Below are 20,295 nucleotides of genomic sequence, written 5' to 3' on the forward strand. Positions count from 1 at the left end.
GAAGAACATCTGGTTTCAAATAAATAACGTGGGTGTTCTGTGTATGCGAGGATGTAAATATGGCATTGATGAAGAGACACGTAAAGAATTTTTACATACCGAGAATTTCAATCTTGACTGTCGCTGATGCTGAGCCCAGAACATTCCTGATCTTCAGTTCATATGAGCCGGTGTGATGGCGAGCTGCATCTTTGATCAGAACTGCAGAAGTGTCTGTTGTGTTTTCAACAGATATCGTAGACGTTGCAATCAACTCTTTTCCATCCTTGAGCCACTCTATCATCGGTAGGGGCTTGGAAAAGATTCCAATTTTAAGCTTAACTGAAGCTCCAGCCTTGTACTGAACCACATCTAGATACTCTGGGGGAAGGTCAATGACAGGGGTACCTGTGGGGCAGATTGTATTGATTTCAGTTACGAACAATTATTTATGAGAGAAGAACACAAATGAAGCATGAGAAAACTCACCACAAGCATCGATGCAGGTGACAGGGCCTGCAATTAGTGAAGGGTTGCTGACAGAGCCCACTGCATTCTTGGCGAACACTCGGAACTCATAAGTCTCCCCCTGGCTCAGTCCAGAGACAGTAAACACAAGCTCAATGATGTTTGTGAAATTGGCCTTGACCCATCTGCCACTGGGGGCTTCCCTTCTTTCCACACTGTAGCCAGTGATCTTGCTGCCACCATCATATGGAGGCCTCTGCCAGGCCAGACTTACTGAGTTTTTGCTGACTTCAGTCACATGTACATTTGCTGGGGGCTCTTAAATTTAAAAAAAAAAAGGTGCATTTTTAATGAGAGAATGTTAGCTGTGTGCAGCATACATTTAGCTATCTTGCTTATGGGTTACTAAAAATGGTGCAGCAACACATACCACAGGCATCAATGGCAAGGACTTCTTCAGAGGTTTTGCTCATCTTTCCAACACCAGCAGCATTTTCAGCTGCCACCTTGAATTCATAGATAAGTCCTGGGCATATATTTGTAACTCTCCACTGGTTTCCAGAAATTGGTGTCTTATTGACCTTCTGCCAAATTAAACTGCTTCTCTCCTTCATGTGGAGATGATAACCAATAAGTGGATTCCCACCATCGTTGACTGGTTCATTCCAACACACCGTTAGGCTCTCTCTAGACACAAAGCCGAGCCACGGCGTGGATGGAGGTCCAGGGATGGCTGTAATGAAACCAATTTGATCAGCACAACCCAAAAGAATAGGAGCAAAAAAATGTTACTCTCATCTTTTGTGACTATATTCACTTACTGTATGGAAGCTTTATCATAACAGGCCTGCTGTCAATGTGGTCACTGACACCATAGCGATTCTGAGCCTTGATTCGGAACTGGTACTCCTCTCCCTTTGTCAGCTTAGTCACTTTGATTGAACTTCTGGCAATGCTAGTTGCCACTTCTGTCCATGTAGGAGTGCTGGTTTCTCGTTTTAGAACGATGTAATTGGTTACAGGGCTGCCACCATCATATTCTGGAGGAGTCCACTTAAGACATGCTGTGGTTTCACCAACCTCTCCAATTTCCACTGGACCCACAGGTGGCCCAGGTCTGTCCAGCACAAGGACGATAATAAAGGTTTTGGTGGTACCTCCAGCATTTGAAGCGGTGATTTCATACTTGCCAGCATCACTTGAAATACTCTCATTTAAAGTGACTATTAAACTGTCTGGTGATACTTCTGTCAACAGCCTTTTAGATCCTTTGATGACAATGTTGTTCTTGGACAGGGAGACTTTAGGCATGGGTCTACCCGTGAGAGGAATCTCAAAGCTTAGGTTGGATCCAGCTCTCACATATACAGTATTCTTGGGGTAGTTCTTCAGGTCAAATTCTGGAGCATCTGTTGTCAAAAACATGACAAGTTAGTCTGAGGGTGAGTGAAAGTTTTCGAATTCTGACACAAAGTATGAATATATTTTAAAAGAATAATATCATAGAGAAACATTTTCTTTTCAGTTACAGAAGCAGCATTTATTAAATAGATTTAATTAGTTTAATAGACAACAAAATGTATCAGAACCACTGACCTTGTATTTCTTTGACAATTACAGGTACAATCATCTCCTTTGGTTCACTGAGTCCAGCATGGTTTTCTGCTTGGACCCGAAAGAAGTATTCGGCACCTTCCCTCAAATTCTTTATGGTGTGGGTCATTGTCTTAACAGTGGCACATTTAACCCACTTGGACTGTCCTTTCTCCAGGGCTTCAATGAAGTAACCGGTGACTCTGCTACCGCCATCATATTCAGGTCTTGTCCATGTAATTGTAATGCTGTCCTTAGTAACATTGGAAACACCAAGTTTCATGGGGGGAGTTGGTACCTCTGCAGCATAGATCAGCACAACACAACATTTTACAGATTAGACATTTAATGTAATTTATTGTAATTTCACATATCACAGTGATAATAAAATGCCACTTGCATCTAACCAGAAGTGAATACAAAGCAACATCCAAAAGTGGAAGTCTATAATGGACAACATGTAAATGAGAATCAGTCATGTTATAGTGTGCCGTATGAGAGTGTCCCAATGTGGGACGTATGATCCACAAACAGCTAAAATACTTGGCAAGCTGAAGATGTCAATTTATAATATAGAAGCACAATATATCCAAGGTATGTTTTCTGGGTCAACTGGACTGTCTTTCTTCTCTTGAAGATGTTTCTCCTTCTATCCAAAAGACTTTTTCAGTTCTAAACTCGCTGGGGACAGAGCTTGAAGCGAGTTCAGAACTGGAGAAGCTTTCTGGATACAAGGCGAAATGTCGTCAAGAGAAGAAAAACAGTCCAGTTGACACAGAAAACTTACCCTGGATAACTATGACCTGGACGATTGAGAATCTACACAGACATCAAGCAAAATATACTATGTACTGAATGGTGAAATGGTGAATTTTCAAGGTCAGTTATATTACCTGTGATCTTTGTTCCAGCCTTAGCTTCCTGAGGGACGCCCAATCCATACTCATTTTCTCCGATAACTCTGAAGTAATAAAAGGCTCCCTCCTGTAAGTCTTCGACCTTATAGGTTAATGCATGGCAGTTACAAGTCACAGACACCCAGGCCTTTTTACTAGCCTCACGTTTCTCAACATGGTAGGCTTTAACTGCATCGCCACCATCATTCTCTGGAGCTTCCCAAATGAGTGTTGCTGAATCTCTGGTCACTGCTGAAACTTTAACATTGGAAGGAGGTCCTGGAGTGTCAAGCACCTTGACTGTCATGGGCAATGTTACTTTTCCCAAATGCGATTCAAGTGTTACTCGATACTCTCCCGAGTCATTTCGACTAGATTTTTCAATTGTAAGTGAAGTCCTGGATTCTGCTGTTTCAATGGTTCCTCTGACCTTTAGGTCAACACCCTCTTTGTCCCATGTCACAGATGGCACAGGTTTCCCTTTGAATGGTAGATTGAGAGTAAATGCTGTGCCGTGCTTAACAATAAGCACTTTACGCATTTCAATGCCCACATCAAAGGATGGCTCGACAGTTCTGTCCACTGCAGCAGCAGCTTCTGAGTATGGACTCCGCCCACTGCTGCCAACTTTGTTTATTGCTTTGACACAGAATTCGTATTGTAGGTCTGTCTTCAGCCCAGTGACTGTAAATTCCAAACTCTTAGTAAGAGGAATAGCCTCAACCCATCTTGCTAGCTCTTCAGGTGATTCAGGTACTTCTTCATCTTCATCATCTTCATCACCTTCATAATCCTCTTCTTCCAGAATCTCTGACTCTGGTTTGAGAATGTGTTCTCTGTATTCCACACTGTATCCAAGGATAGGAGCACCACCATCATCTGTGGATGATTTCCAAACAATAGATACACTATTTTTGGTTGAATTGATGATCTTCGGTTTTGGAGGGCGTGAAGGAACAACCACGGGATCTACCGCTCTGAATGTTGCAGATGGTTCACTTGGAGGACTTAGGCCAGCTGCATTTTCGGCATAGACTCTAAAGTCATATTCGCAACCTTTGCGTAGTTTGTTTGCTGTTATGGTACATTCAATAGCAGGTTGTCTGTTTACACGAATCCAGCGCATACCTGTCTTTTCACGGCGTTCAATTACATATCCAGTGATGGGGCTACCTCCATCATTAGCTGGTTTGCACCAGGTAAGTGTCATACAGTCTCCAGTTATGGCAATGACATCAACACTAGATGGGGCAGTGGAAACAGTGTAAGGATCCATAATCTTAACAGCATCACTCTCCAGTGCCTCTCCAAGTCCATGTTTGTTAACTGCCAAAACTCTAAAGATATATTCATTTCCTTTGAGAAGTCCTGTGACTGTGAAGTACGTTTTGGTGACATCTTTCACTAATGTCCATGCTAATCGACTTGTCTCACGCTTTTCTACAACATAATTTGTAATGTCAGCTCCACCAGTCTCCTGTGGAGGGCCCCATGATAGAGTGCATTCTTCAGCTTTGAGGCCTGTGATCTGCAAAGGTCCTGTTGAGGGTCCTGGTTTATCTAGGATCACACAGTTCACTGGCATGGTGACTGTCCCAACAATGTTCTGCAAAGTCAACTTGTATTGTCCAGAATCTCTTCTGATGCAATCTTTCATAATGAGACAAGTGTTGGTCTCTGTTGAAATGATCTGAATTCTGGCTCTGAGTTCAACTTCTTTACCATCTTTTGTCCAGGAAATCACAGGAGCAGGATGTCCTGCAAGGTCAGCATTGATCTTCAGAGTTTTGCCTGCTTTCACAAATACTGTCTCTCTGAACTTGACATCCATCATTATACGTGGCGGCTCCACGTCATCCTTTACTGTAATGGGGCCGGTGTTTTCAGATGGTTCACTAAACAGTCCGGCAACATTCTTGGCGATAACACGGAAGTCATACTGGCTGTTCTCTGTTAAACCTGTTACGTCATAATGTGTCTCAGCCACATTTGTGAAGTTGCATCTTGTCCACCGTCCCTCAGGAAGATCCCTGCATTCAATTATGTAGCCAGACACCTTGGCCCCGCCGTCATACTCTGGCTTATCCCATGACAAGGAAACAGACGTTCCACCAACAGCAGTCACCAATGGTGTGCCTGGAGGATCACATGGATCCCTTGCAAGTACACCTTCACATGCCTTGCTACATTTGCCAATTCCAGCAATATTCTCAGCATAGACACGGTATTCGTAAATCATGCCCTCTTCAATACCATTGACTTTGAATTCTGTATCTTTGATCATTCCTCTGTTTATTTTTGTCCAAAGTATACTCGAACGTTCTTTTCTTTCAATATGGTAGCCCAAAACAGGACTACCTCCATCAATGACTGGCTCATTCCAAGTCACTAACATGTAAGATTTGGTGGCCAACTTCACGATTGGTGTAGAAGGAGGTCCAGGTTGTTTGAAGTTATACTGAGCAATGATTCCAGGAGAATCCAGGTATGTACTCTTTCCATAGCGATTAACTGCATAAATGCGGAATTGATACTCTGCTCCATGCGTTAACCTACCAGCTTTAAAGGATGTCCTTGCAACATTACTTGCAATCATTTGCCATTCCTGAGTGTTTGTGTCCCGTTTCTCAACAATATAGTTACTAATGCAACACCCGCCTTCATAATCTGGTGGGGACCAGGACAGTGCAATGGAGTCTGAGGTCACAGCATCAACCTTGATACCTTTAGGGGGACCTGGCTTATCAAGGACTATGACTCCAATATTAGCTGTAGCAGTGCCTGCTGTATTAGCCAGAGTAATGTCATACTTGCCCACGTGGTCACGACTTGCATCTTTGATGATAATTTTGGATGAGATTGCAGTGTTCAAAATGGTCACAGATGATGTTTGTTTTAAAGGAAGACCATCCTTCTTCCAGGATACAACAGGCTTTGGCCTGCCTCTTACTGGAACTTCCAGGGTGAGGTCATCTCCAGCTTTTACACTGTATGTGGTAAACAATAAATCCGTAGAGGGTTCGATTGCGACATCTTTTGCGATCACAGGCAAACCAAGATCCTTTGGCTCACTCTTTCCTTTTTCATTTATTGCAACAACTCTGAATAAATAAGCTTCATTTGGAGTCAAATTAAGAATAGTGGCCTCGGGAATCTTCACGGTACATGCTGTGCCCCATTTTTCTCCACTTTTAGGTTTAAATTCTACGTTGTAGCACATTATCTTGCTTCCACCATCGTGATGAGGTTTTTGCCAGGCCAATGATACGCTGTTCTTTGTCAGATCTACAAGCGTTACCTTACTAGGTGGCAGAGGTACCTCAGATACTTTAATTTCTTTGGTTTCCACCATTAGTCCTTGGCCATATTCATTCACGGCACAAACTCTGAAGTAGAAAATGCTCCCTTCAGGGAGCTCTTCAATTTTAAATGAGGTGGCTATGCAGTTGCTGGTGACAGTGGTGTAGGCCTTTCTGACAGATTCTCTCTTTTCTACTATGTAGTTTGTGATTTTAGAACCGCCATCTGTAACTGGAGGGTCCCATGCAAGCGTTACTGAATCCTTTCTGAGCTCCTTTACACTAAAGTTTTGTGGTGCACTTGGTGTATCCAAGATTCTCACGGCAACAGTAGCAGATTTGGAACCCAAACTATTCTCAAGAGTGAGTGAGTATTTGCCACTGTCAAAGCGGTTAACACTGTCAATGACAAGCATGGTGTATGAGCCTGTGGTGTCAACTGCAGCACGGTCTGTGAGGGCTCCCTCAACCTTTTCCCATGTCACTGTAGGCTGAGGCCTTCCTCTGATGGTGACAAACAGACGCAGTGTTCCACCTGCTCGAACAGATACCACCTTTCTTAAGTCAGCGTCTAATTCCATCTCTGGTGCTTCTACCCTGTCAGACGTAATCACAGTGCCATGGATATTGGCAGCCTCTCCTACTCCCTCAGAATTGATGGCAAAAACACGGAATTGGTACTCTCCACTCTCCTTTAAGTCTGTGATGTTGAGTTTCGTGGCTTGAATGCCACTGGGTGGAGTGCACATGGTCCATTCTTTTTCAACTGATGCTTCTACTGCTGGTGCTATTTCTGCTCCCTGTGTTACGTCTGTAACCACCATATGCTCTCTCATTTCAACAATGTAGCCCTTAATGTAGGCGCCGCCGTCAGAATCAGGTTTGATCCAAGATAGGGACACAGAGGACTTTGTGTAGTCTGTCACTTTAGGATGACGTGGAGGTCCAGGTGGTGCTGTCACATTGCATGCTCTGTAGAACAGCGATGATTCACTGAGGTCTCCAATTCCAGTTTCATTCTCTGCAGAAACACGGAACTCATAAAAGTGGTCTGTCATCAGACCAGTGACTTTGAAATAAGTGTCAGTCAGCTTTTGTCTGTTGCATTTAGTCCATCTCACACTATCTTTATCACGTTTTTCAAGATGATAGCCTTCAATGTCAGCTCCACCAGTTTGTTCTGGAGCGGTCCACAACAAGACCATTGAGTCCTTTGTAATCTCCTTTGCTTCAGGAGTTCCAGGAGCACTAGGTGGTTTGTAAGGATTCCGTGCAATGACAGGTTCACTCTCAAGATAGTCACCAACACCATATTTATTTACTGCTCTGACTCTAAAAATGTATTCATTTCCAGGCAGCAAACTTTTCAATTTGTAGAATAGACCTGTGATATTTGGTGCAGCAACAGTCCATGATAATCTGCTAGTCTCTCTCTTCTCCAAGATGTAGTGGTTGATATTAGCACCACCATCAAGAGTTGGCTCTGACCAGGAAAGGGTGCATCTGTCAGCCATCACACCTGTTATTTTCATTGGTCCAGTGGGTGGTCCAGGTTTATCAAGAACTTTAACAGTGATAGGGACAGTTTTAGTGCCACCAATATTTTTGAGGACAAGTTCATAATTTCCACTGTCAATCATGGTTACATCCTTGATGGTGATGACGGCAGTTTTTTCGGTGGTTTTTGCTTCAATGCGCAAAGTTTTTTCCATTTCTTTGCCTTCTTTTAGCCAGGCAACATCAGGTATTGGCTTTCCATAGATGTCCGCATCCATTAGCAAGTGCTCTCCAGCATTGACAACAATGATATCCTTGTATTTGGGATCCATTGAGGCCCTTGGTGGTTCAATCTCATCAGTAGCGGTAATAGGTCCAGAGCTGTCTGATGGCTCACTAAAGACACTGGCTGCATTTCTTGCAATCACTCTAAATTCATATTGCTCATTTTCTGTCAGACCAGTGACTGCATACTCAGTCTCAATTATATTTGTGAAGTTAGCCCTTACCCATCGCCCCTCTGGAGAAGAAAGGTCTTTTCTTTCCACAATATAACCATTCACTTTACTTCCTCCATCATACTGAGGCTTTGTCCATTTAATCTTGATATGATTCTTGGAAATAGCCACAGCTTCGGGAGCCCCAGGAGGATCACAGGGATCACGAGCAATGAAAGACTCAGATACTTTACTGGCTCTACCAACACCAACAATATTTTCAGCATAAACTCTAAATTCGTATCCAATTCCTTCCTCAAGGTTACAGATTTTGAATTGTGTGTCTTTAATAACAGACTTGTTCAATTTATTCCAAAGGATACTGCTTCTCTCTTTGCTTTCAAGATGATAACCAATAACTGTACTTCCACCATCATTGACTGGCTCATTCCATTCAATAATCATCATTTCCTTTGTTGCAGATTTAACATATGGGGTTCCAGGGGGCCCTGGTGGTTTGTAAGGATATTGGACAACAATAGCCTTTGACTCCAAAGGCAGACCTTTTCCATATCGATTTTCAGCAATGATTCTGAACTGATATTCTGCACCAGTCTTTAGTTTGGTGACCTTCAATGCTGTTCTTGCAAGCTGTGTGGTGACTGGTTGCCATGTTGTCGTGGTAGTATCTCTCTTCTCCACTATATAATTCTTTATCTGGCATCCACCAGTATACTCTGGGGGCTCCCATGATAGGTGGACAAAAGTATTGCTAACTTCAGCAACCTGAACCGGTCCAGTTGATGGACCAGGCTTGTCCAGGATGATGATATTCAGATCCTCAACAACAGTACCAGCTGCATTGGTAACTGTAATGGAATATTTTCCAAAATCATCCTTACATGCCTCAGTAATTTGAATTCCAGTTGTTGCTGAAGTGTTAAACACATTAACTCTAGATGTTACCTTTAAAGATTGACCATCTTTAGCCCAAGTCACTTTAGGTTTGGGCCTGCCATGTACAGGAAACTCCAATTTCAAGTCTTTACCCGCTAACACACTGTATGTATTAAATTGCAACTTGATGACGGGTTCAAGGGTCATGTCAGTGGCGATGACAGGTGCAGCAAGTGGCTTTGGCTCACTTTTACCCTTTTCATTGTAAGCAATAATGCGGAAGAGATATTCCGTTCCAGCTGTAAGTCCTGTGACAGTGCCTTCACATGCTTTTGTATTAGTTACAATTCCCCACTTGTCCGTTCCTTTGAGCTGCATTTCAATTAGGTAGCCACCAATTCTACTGCCTCCATCATATTCTGGTTTCTCCCAGGACAGTGTTGCACTAGTTTTGGAGATATCAATTAGGGAGACTTTTCCTACAGGTAGTGGAACCTCACAAGCTTTAGATGCTGTCTTTGTTTCGACAGCCTGGCCAACTCCGTATTCATTCTCAGCCATTACTCTGAAATAGTACATAGCGCCTTCAATCAAATTTTCAACTTTAAATGTCGTCTTGGTGCATTTTGTGGACACATTAGCATAAGCTTTTCTGGTGGATTCCCGTTTGTCAATTATGTAATTCTTGATTTTAGATCCTCCATCAATCAGTGGGGTTTCCCATGTAAGAGTAGCACAATCCTTTTTAATTTCCTTAGCCACAAGGTTCTGTGGGGCTCCAGGTGTGTCAAGGATTTTCACAGAAACAAAATCCGATACAGAACCACTGCTGTTTGTCAGTGTTAGGGTGTATTTCCCAGAGTCATTTCTGTCACAGGAATCAATGGACAGATGGGTAAAGTTGAGCGCTTTCTCAACCACTACCTTTTCTGTTAGGTCTCCTTCATCCTTAGTCCATTTAATTTCAGGTGTTGGCCTGCCTTTGAATGGAATTTGAATTCTGACAGAACCTCCAGCTTTCATCGTAATACCTTTCCTCAGTTCAGAGTCAAGGTTAATCTGTGGGTGTTCAACCCTTTCCTCTGGCTTGGCTGTCCCAGAAAGAACTGCAGCTTCGCCTAGGCCGAGTTTGTTCAAAGCACACACCTGAATCTTGTACTCTTGGCCCTCACAGAGTTTGGTGATTTCATATTTGTTGACACGGAGGCCAGTGGGGGGAGTGACCATGGTCCATTCCTCCTCATCTGCCTTGCAGATTTCTACAATATAGCCTTGAATGGGACTGCCACCATCAGATAGAGGTTTTCCCCATGAAACTGTAATAGAACTCTTTGTAGAGTCAGTCACGTTCACATATGCAGGGGCACATGGTTTGTATTTTGGATCACAGGCCTTATAGTAGGAACTTGGAAGGCTTGGCACTCCTACACCAACAATATTTTCAGCAGACACTCTGAATTCATATTCGTGATTAGTAGTAAGACCTGTAACCCTAAAGGAGAAGTCGGTAATCTTCTGTCGGTTGCATCTAGTCCATTTGATTCCATTTCTGTCCTTTTTTTCAACTATGTAATTGGTAACCTCACTGCCACCGTCAGTCTCAGGGGCTGACCAAGTGATTGTCATGCCATCATGTGAAATCCTACATACATCCTCAATGTGAGGTTGACCTGGAGGAACAAATGGAGTCTTCATGATGACTCCACTGGACTCCAGAGGCTCACTGGCACCATAACTGTTAACTGCCATGACGCGGAACATGTACTCATTGCCCTCCAGTAACTTGCTTACTTTGTAGCATGTGGCTTCACATCTGTTAGACACAACGGTCCAAGCTAAACGGCTGGTCTCTCTTCTCTCAATGACATAGTGCGTAATAGGACTACCGCCATCATGTTGAGGGGCTTGCCACACAAGCGTGCATTTATCCTCTGTTACTCCAGTGATGCGGAGGGGTTCTTGGCACGGGCTTGGCCGGTCAAGGACAACAACTTTGAAAGGAATAGTTTCACTGCCAGCTTCATTTGTCAATTGGAGTGTGTAAATTCCACCATCTATCCTAACAGCATCCTTAATGGTCAACATTGTGTGGCATTCAGTGTTTTTGATATCTACTCTGAGAGTGTTTTCAACTGCCTTTTCATTCTTGAACCATCTGATTGCAGGAAGTGGCTTGCCATGCACATCAGCATCTAGCTTGACTGTCTCCCCAGCATTGACAACAATGGCTTTGGTGAAGGCTGGATCAATGGAGAATTTTGGAGCTTCCACTTTATCACTTGCAATGATGGGTCCACTGTTGTAAGATGGCTTGCTGATGGTGCCCACTGCATTCTTAGCAATTACTCTGAAATCATACTGTGCATTCTCAGTCAGACCAGTAACAGTAAACTGGGTCTCAATCACATTTGTAAAGTTTGCCCTGACCCACCTGCCCTCTGGGAGATCACGCTTTTCCACTGTATAACCAGTGATATTACTGCCACCATCGTACTCTGGCTTAGTCCACCGAATCACAATGTTGTCTTTGGTCACATGGATGGCTTCTGGCTTTCCAGGGGGATCACAAGGGTCACGGGCAACGCAGCCCTCTGAGACCTTACTACATCTTCCAATACCGACAATATTTTCAGCGTATACTCTGTATTCATACTCAACACCCTCATCCAATGGGTGGCTCTTGAAACTTGTGTCATGAATAAGCATCTTGTTGACTTTGACCCAGAGAATACTATTTCTCTCTTTTCTTTCAAGGTGGTAGCCAAGAACAGCAGTACCTCCATCTGAGACAGGTTCATGCCACTCTACAATTTGATGGTCCCGAGAAAGAGAAGAAATGAAAGGAGTGCCTGGTGGCCCTGGCTCTTTGTATGGATACTGAGCAATCACAGCGCAAGAGTCCAGACCATGACTCTTACCATAGCGATTCTGGGCAATGATTCTAAACTGATACTCGGCACCAGTCTTTAATCTGTTCACCTTAATGGTGTTTCGAGCACAGTTGATACTGACATTTTCCCATGTTGTTGTATTAGTGTCCCTCTTCTGCACAATGTAGTTAGAAATTTGGCAACCACCATTGCTTTTTGGTGGGTCCCATGAGAGGGTGATGCTCTGGGTTGTAATTTCATCAAACCTCACAGGGCCAGATGGAGGGCCAGGCTTATCAAGTACAATCAATTCAAGTGTGGCATCCTTCTTTCCAGCTGAGTTTGAAACAGTAACAGTGTACATGCCACCATCATCACCGGCTGCTTCCTTAACGCTCAGTGATGTATGTGTTGGTGTGTTGTGGATGTTTAGCCTCGTCGTAAATTTTAAAGGAGCTCCATCTTTGTTCCACACCACAGCTGGTTTGGGGCGTCCAAAGATAGGAACGTCAATCATCAGGTCTTTCCCAACATGGACACTGTAGCTGCTGAATGCTGGTCGAACATCAGGTTCAAAGACCAAGTTCTTAGTCATCACTGGACCGGCAAGAATTTTGGGATCACTTTTTCCTTTTTCGTTAATTGCTGTAATTCTGAACAAATATTCTTCTCCTGCGTTCAGATTAGAAACAGTAGCCTCCATTGTCCTAAATGTATTGACTCCACTCCATTTGTCTTGGTTCTTAAGCTTCACCTCCAGCAGGTATTGTATTACTCTGCTTCCTCCATCGTACTCTGGCTTTTCCCAGGCAAGTGAAATGCTTGATTTAGTTTGGTCTGTGACAATCAGGTTCTTAGGGGACTGGGGCACCTCAGAGACCTTGAGAGGATCAACTGTCACTGCTGGAAGTCCAACTCCATGTGCATTCTCAGCAAGCACTCGGAAATAGTAACTGCAACCCTCCTGAAGAGGTTCAATCTTCCATGAAAGAGTGTGACAGTTTGTAGCGACAGCTGCATAGGTTTTCCGTGTGCTCTCTCTTTTTTCGATAATGTAATTCTTAATTTTGGAGCCTCCATCCAACAATGGTGGATCCCATGCAAGTGTCACCGAGTGGTTTGTAATTTCCATCACTTTTAAATGAATGGGAGCACCGGGGGTATCAAGAACACGGACAACAACAAATGCAGACTTGATTCCACTGGCATTCTCAGCAGTAACTGTGTATTTCCCACTGTCAGTTCTACATACCTTATCAATAACAAGGGAGGTGAAACTACTGGTCACCTCAATTTGGGCGGTCTCCTTAAGTGCAGCACCATCTTTGTCCCACTTAATTAGAGGAGAAGGCCTTCCTTTGATAGGGATAAACAGTCTAATGGATGCCCCAGCCCTAATGGTCATGATCTTTCTAAGCTCTGGGTCAATATCAAGGTCTGGCTCTTCTTCTTTTTCCTTGACAAAAACAGCCCCAGATACATCTGCATGTTCACCAACGCCAACCTTGTTGACAGCACATACTCTGAACTTATATGGATGGTTCTCCTTTAGGTTTAAAACTTCAAATATTGTTTTTTTGACACCTGTTGGTGGTGTGCACATTATCCATTCTTCAGCTTGTCCACCTGTAGCAGCTGGTTCAGCTGGGGCTTCAGGTTCAGCTTTTGACTCTGTGACATGACAACATTCTACAATATATCCCTGTATCTCACAGCCTCCATCAAAAGCGGGCTTGCCCCATGACAAAAATGCTGATGTTTTTGTCGTGTCAGTTACTCTTGGATTGTGAGGTGGACCAGGTCTGAAGATGGGATCAGAAGCTTGGTAATAAACTGTTGCAGCACTTGGCTCACCTATACCAACAGTGTTTTCAGCTGCAACTCTGAATTCATAGCTATGGCCTTCATGGAGCCCTCTGACCTTAAAGGTCAAGCCAGTGACGCTTTGCCTGTTGCATCTGATCCATCGAACACCTTCTTTATCATGTTTCTCAATTATGTATCCAGTAATAGGACTGCCTCCATCAACAGAGGGGGGCTCCCAGGTCAGCACCATTGAATCCTTCTTAATATCTGTAACTTCCAAACTCTTTGGAGTTCCAGGACATACATATGGGTCTTTGATGAGAATAGCTGCTGACTCAAGCCCTGCACCAATTCCAAAGTGATTAACAGCATGTACTCTAAAAATATATTCATTTCCTTCCAAGAGCTTAGAAACCTTTAGGTAGGTATTTTCTACTTTTGAGTCAACAGCGGTCCAAACAAGTCTACTGCTCTCTCTCCTCTCAACTAAATAGTGAGAGATCTTGCTGCCACCATCTTGTGAAGGTGGTTTCCATGCAAGGCAGCATGTGTCCTTGGTTACTCCTGTGACAACGATGGGTCCTTGTGGTTTCCCGGGTTTATCTAGAACAACTACATTTACTTGCACAGACTTTTCTCCTCCCAGATTTTTTAACAAAAGTGTGTATTGGCCTCCATCTGAAATTTTAGCTTCCTTAACTGAAATGCAAGCTTTTGTGGATGTGTTCTTAATTTCTCTATGAATTGTGTTGCCTAATTCCTGCTCTCCCTTCATCCAATGTATAGAGGGCAATGGTTTACCATGGACATCTCCATCAATTTTGAAGTTTTCTCCAGCATTAACCACAATACTCTGAGTGTATTCTGGATCAATACTAATGTGTGGTGGTTCAATATCATCCTTGGCAGTGATAGGACCAGTGCTATAGGAAGGTATACTGAAAACACCAGCAGAATTTCTGGCGATGACACGGAACTCATACTGACTGTTCTGTACAAGTCCAGTTGCAACATATTCAGTTTCAATGACATTAGTGAAGTTTGCCTTCAACCAGCGGCCATCAGGAAGCTCCTTCTTTTCCACAATGTATCCTGTAACTTTTGCACCACCATCATATTCAGGCTTAGTCCAGATAATAGTAACAGAATCCTTAGTAATCTTTGTAGCTTCTGGTGTACCAGGCGGATCACAAGGATCTCTAGCGACGTGTCCCTCAGACACTTTGCTTGCTTTGCCTATACCAACAATGTTTTCAGCAAAAACTCTGTATTCATACTCCATTCCTAGTTCTAGGCCAATAGACTTGAAGGTTTGGTCATTGATTAGGCATTTATTAAGCTTTACCCACAGAATGCTGTTTCTTTCCTTGCGTTCCAGATGGTAGCCTAAAATAGTGCTTCCACCATCATTTACAGGTTCATTCCAGGTAACTAGCATAGCGTCCTTAGTGGTGTGTAAAATTGATGGTGTTCCCGGAGGTCCTGGCAGCTTATATGGATATTGTGCTGTAATACACTCTGATAGAAGAGCTGGGCCTTTTCCATACCTGTTCTCAGCTGTAATTCTAAACTGATACTCAGTTCCAGCCTTCAACCGGCCTGCTTTAATTTTTGTTCTGGCAAGATTTGGAGAGACCACCATCCAGTTAGTTGTAGATGTGTCTCTCTTTTCAACCATGTAGCTTTTGATGGTGCAACCCCCATCATATTCTGGTGGGTTCCAGGACAATGTAATACTATCAGAAGTGACCTCTTCCACTTTAAGTGGACCACCAGGTTGGCCAGGTTTATCAAGAACAACAATTTCAATATCTGCTGTAGTCTCACCCGCTGTATTGCTAAGTGTAATACGATACTGCCCAACATCATCTTTAGAGGCCTCTTTTATGCTGAGGTTCAGCACTGTGTCTGCTGCACCAAAGTTGACTCTGGTAGTTCTCTTTAATGGTTGCTTGTCTTTGACCCATGACACAGCTGCTTTGGGTCTAGCAACATATGGAATCTCTACAGTCAAGTCTTCTCCAGCCAACACGCTGAATGTATTGAACAACATTTTGGCAACTGGTGCAACCACGAGGTCTTTCACTATCACAGGTACACCGATTTGTCGTGGATCGCTAGTTCCCTTTTCATTTCTTGCAGCCACACGGAACATGTATTCTTCACCTGCAATAAGTCCAGCAATTGTTGCCTCAGTTTCCTTCACAATCACAGCCTGACTCCACTTATCCACACCTTTGGGCTGGATCTCAACAACATAACAGCCCACTCTACTGCCACCATCATGCTCTGGCTTCTCCCAAGACAAGCTGACGCTAGCCTTTGTAACATCCTTCAGAGTGATTTTTCGAGGAGGCTGTGGTTTCTCAGACACTTTCACTGACTCACTAGTTTCAATGGGCAAACCAATGCCAAATTCATTCTCTGCTAAAACTCTAAAGTAATAATTGCAGCCTTCCAAAAGTTGCTCAACTGTAAAGTTGGTGTTATGGCAGTTAGCACTTACAGTAGCATATGCTTTCCTTGTAGATTCCCGTTTTTCAACAATGTAATTTTTAAGCTTTACACCTCCATCGTTCGCAGGTGTATCCCAGGACAGTGTGACAGCATCTTTTGTAATGGAAATAATCTTCAGATTCTGAGGGGCACTCGGCGTGTCAAGAACCCTGACTTGAACAGTAGCTGTCTTGGATCCAGAGGTATTTTCCAGTGATAAATTATACTTTCCACTGTCAAATCTGTTCACATTTTCAATTACAAGTAAGGTGTACGATGTTGTGCTCTCAATTGTTGCTCTGCTAACAGGCTGTCCATCTCCCTTGGTCCATGTTGCCTGTGGAGCTGGTCTACCTCTGATAGGCACGAAAAGTCTAAGGGAGCAACATGCTCTCACAGTGACAGTTTTAAGGAGCTCAGCATCCAAATCCATCTCAGGTGGCAGCAACCTGTCTTCTGCCTTGGGATTGCCAGGTACTGATGCCGCCTCCCCAACTCCTTCAGCGTTAATCGCTGAAATGTTAATTTTGTATTCCTGGTTTTCTTTCAAGTTAGTAATGGTGAATGAAGTGGCAAGGAGCCCTTCTTTTGGTGTCACAATGGTCCATTCCTCATCATCCTCCTTATCAGAAGGAATACAGGTCTCCACAATGTAGCCAGTGATGTCAGAGCCACCATCATACAAAGGTTTGTTCCACGCAACGGTAATAGAAGATTTTGTTGTATCCAAAATTCTGGGATTGCAGGGAGCCCCTGGCTTATAAAGTGCATCGGTGGCCTTGTAAAGTGGACTCATGGCACTTGGTGCACTTACTCCAGCAGCATTCTCAGCATTTATTCTAAATTCATATTCATGTCCAGGTACAAGACCTGTGACCTTGAACTGTAAATCCTTAACTTTCTTCTTGTTGCATTTGACCCAACGAAGGCCAATTTTGTCTTTTCTTTCAACATTGTAGTTGGTAATGGGAGCACCACCATCACTCTTAGGTGCCTGCCACATTAAAACCATTGAATCTTTAGTGATAGATGTTACCTCTGGATTTTCAGGAGGATCTGGAACCACATACGGATTGTCTGCAATTGTGGGTTCTGAATCAAGAGGTTCTCCGAACCCATATTTATTGACCGCCATTACTCTAAAAATATATTCATTTCCCTTGATTAATTTAGTGACCTTGTATTGCATAGCTCGCAGGCCCGAAACCACATTGGTCCAAACTATTCTACTGGACTCACGCTTTTCAATCACATATCCTTGAATCTCTGCCCCTCCATCATCTGTAGGTGGAGCCCAGGTAATTAGACATGTCTCAGCTGTAACATTAGACAACTCAAGAGGTCCAACTGGAGGCCCAGGTCTGTCAAGCACTTTTACTTTGAATATGTGCTTTGCATATCCACCAGCATTAGTAGCAGTCAAAACAAATTCCCCTCCATCTGACCTGACAGAGTCTTTGCTGGTCAAAGTGGTGGCAAATTCTGTAAATTTAACCTCCAGTTTCATTGTGTTCTCAATCTCCTTTCCATTTTTGGTCCACACCATACACGGAGTTGGTTGACCAGCAATATCAGCATCAAGTCTGAAAGTTTCTCCTGATTTAACCAGAATGACATCCTTAAAGATAGCATCGACCATAATGCGTGGCTCCACGATATCATCTTTGCAGGTAATTGGGCCTGAGGGCTCAGAAGGCACACTTATTGCACCAGCTGAATTTCTTGCTATGACACGGAACTCATATGAGGCATCTTGAGTCAATCCGCTGATGGTGAATGTTGTGTCAATGATGTTGGTGAAGTTGGCTCTAATCCAGCGTCCTGTAGGCAGTTCTCTCTTTTCAACTGTGTATCCAGTGATTTTAAATCCACCGTCATATTCAGGTTTTGACCACTGAATGGTGACAACATTCTTATTGACATGTATTGGCACAGGCTGACCCGGAGGGTCTACAGGATCCAAGGCCAATATTGCTTCTGAAGTCTTGCTAGGTTTACCAACACCGGCCATGTTTTCAGCCATGACACGGAACTCATAAGCAACTCCATCCTCAAGACCAGTAGATTTAAAAATGTTTCCTTTCACAAGACTTTTGCTTATCTTGTACCACATGATGCTGCTTCTTTCTTTCCTCTCAACATGGTATCCAATTACTTCATTTCCACCATCAGATACAGGCTCATTCCAACCAATTGTAATTGAGTCTTTAGTAAATGCAACAATACTAGGAGTACCAGGAGGTCCAGGGACTTTAAAGGGATAGGCAGCCACCACCGCCTCGGATGTGATAGATGGTCCAACACCGTATCTGTTCTTGGCCTTTACTCTGAACTGGTACTCAGATCCAGGGATTAAACGGATGGCTTTGTAAATTGTACGGATCACTGTGGTAGACAGCTCTGTCCATGTTTGGGATGTTGTATCTCTGATCTCAACCACATAGTTGTTGATTGGAACGCCCCCATCATTGTCAGGGGTTTCCCATGCAAAGACGCAATAGGTACGAGATATCTCCAAAATTTTAACTGGTCCCTTTGGTGGCCCAGGTACATCATGTACTTTTATGAAAATGTTGTCTGACACTGACCCAACAATGTTCTTTGCATTCACGGTATAGACACCACTGTCAGCTCGGGTGCATTCATTAAGGCTAAGAATGACAGTGGCAGCAGTACTTTCTACATTGGTTCTCTGTGTAAGCTTCAGAGGTGAGCCATCCTTTTGCCAAGAGATAGTTGGTCTTGGATGTCCCATAACTGGAATCTCAGCCTTGATGTCATCTCCTGCCTTGGCAATAATTGTATTCTGACATATTCCACGGAGGTCAAACTCAGGAAGGGAAGTTGACTCTCTAACAACAACAGCTTTACTCTCACGTGGAGCACTTCTTCCTGAATGGTTAACAGCCATCACGCGGAAGATATACTCCTCATTTTCATTGAGATTTTTCACTATGAAATCCATAGTCTTGACGGTTGTTACGTGTGCCCACTGATCAGTTCCCCTCTTTTGGGCTTCAAGGACATATCCTGTAATTCTACTTCCTCCGTCATGCTTAGGTTTGGTCCAAGATAGACTCACCGAGTTCTTGGTGACAGTGGTGGGAATAATACTTTCTGGGGGAGTTGGTGCCTGAGATGCACGAATTGGATCTATAGTTTCAACAGCCTCCCCAATGCCATACTCATTTTCTGCAGATACTCTAAAGTAGTACTCACAGCCTTCACCCAAATCTCCAATCCTGACTGAAGTAGTTGGGCAATTTGTAATAGCAGTAGCAAAAGCTTTGCGTGTTGATTCCCTCTTCTCAATTATATAATTTGTGATCTTGGCTCCACCATCAATGAGTGGCATTTCCCACTGAATTGTAATACTTTCATTGTCAATCTTGATTGGTTTAAGATTAAGTGGAGGCCCAGGTGAATCTAAAACTCTCACACATATAGAGGCACTTTTCTTTCCTGAAGGGTTTTCAAGAGTAAGTTCATATTTGCCAGCATCAATTCTAGAACTTTCAGGGATAATAAGCATTGTAAAAGACTCTGTGCTATCAACAACTGCTCTCGGGACAGGGCCACCTTCCTTTGTCCAGGTAACACTGGGTGTAGGCCGACCCTTGATTGGAACAAAGAGACGAATGGAACAACCAGCCCTAACAACAAGGGTTCTTCTCAGCTCAACATCAAGCTCCAGATTTGGTTCGGATGCTCTCTCTACAATCTCAACAAGTTCCCTAGTTTCTGCCGGTTCCCCGACTCCCTTAGAATTCATAGCACTAATTCTGAAATGATATTTAGCGCCAGTTTCCAGTTCGGGAACAACAAACTCTGTGATCCTATGTGGTGTTAGAGTATCCTTAAACCATTCTTCTGTTCCTTCCTTCTTGTGATCAATCATATATCCAGTAATATCTAACCCACCATTATCAAGAGGCTTCCCCCAGTTTAGGGTGGCGGTGGTCTTGGTTGTATCTGTCACTCTTGGATTAAAAGGTGGTCCAGGTACATCTGCAATGATATACATGTTTTGTTTTTATTAATATAATAGAACAGCTAA

General features: G+C 43.4%; 1 protein-coding gene across 1 annotated transcript in view; it reads right to left on the reverse strand.

The window, feature by feature from the left end:
- LOC130536639 (titin-like) overlaps positions 1 to 20,295 on the reverse strand; it is a 135,437-nt gene that overhangs the window by 23,393 nt on the left and 91,749 nt on the right. The window contains exons 181-186 of the mRNA XM_057052736.1: positions 2,934 to 20,246; positions 2,044 to 2,340; positions 1,269 to 1,856; positions 878 to 1,180; positions 469 to 765; positions 100 to 387 (exon numbers count right to left, since the gene is read on the reverse strand). Coding sequence (XP_056908716.1) covers positions 100 to 387; positions 469 to 765; positions 878 to 1,180; positions 1,269 to 1,856; positions 2,044 to 2,340; positions 2,934 to 20,246 — 19,086 coding nt within the window. The remainder of the gene's footprint in view (positions 1 to 99; positions 388 to 468; positions 766 to 877; positions 1,181 to 1,268; positions 1,857 to 2,043; positions 2,341 to 2,933; positions 20,247 to 20,295) is intronic.

The sequence above is a fragment of the Takifugu flavidus genome, chromosome 1, assembly GCF_003711565.1.
Source record: "Takifugu flavidus isolate HTHZ2018 chromosome 1, ASM371156v2, whole genome shotgun sequence".
Classification (NCBI taxonomy): domain Eukaryota; kingdom Metazoa; phylum Chordata; class Actinopteri; order Tetraodontiformes; family Tetraodontidae; genus Takifugu; species Takifugu flavidus.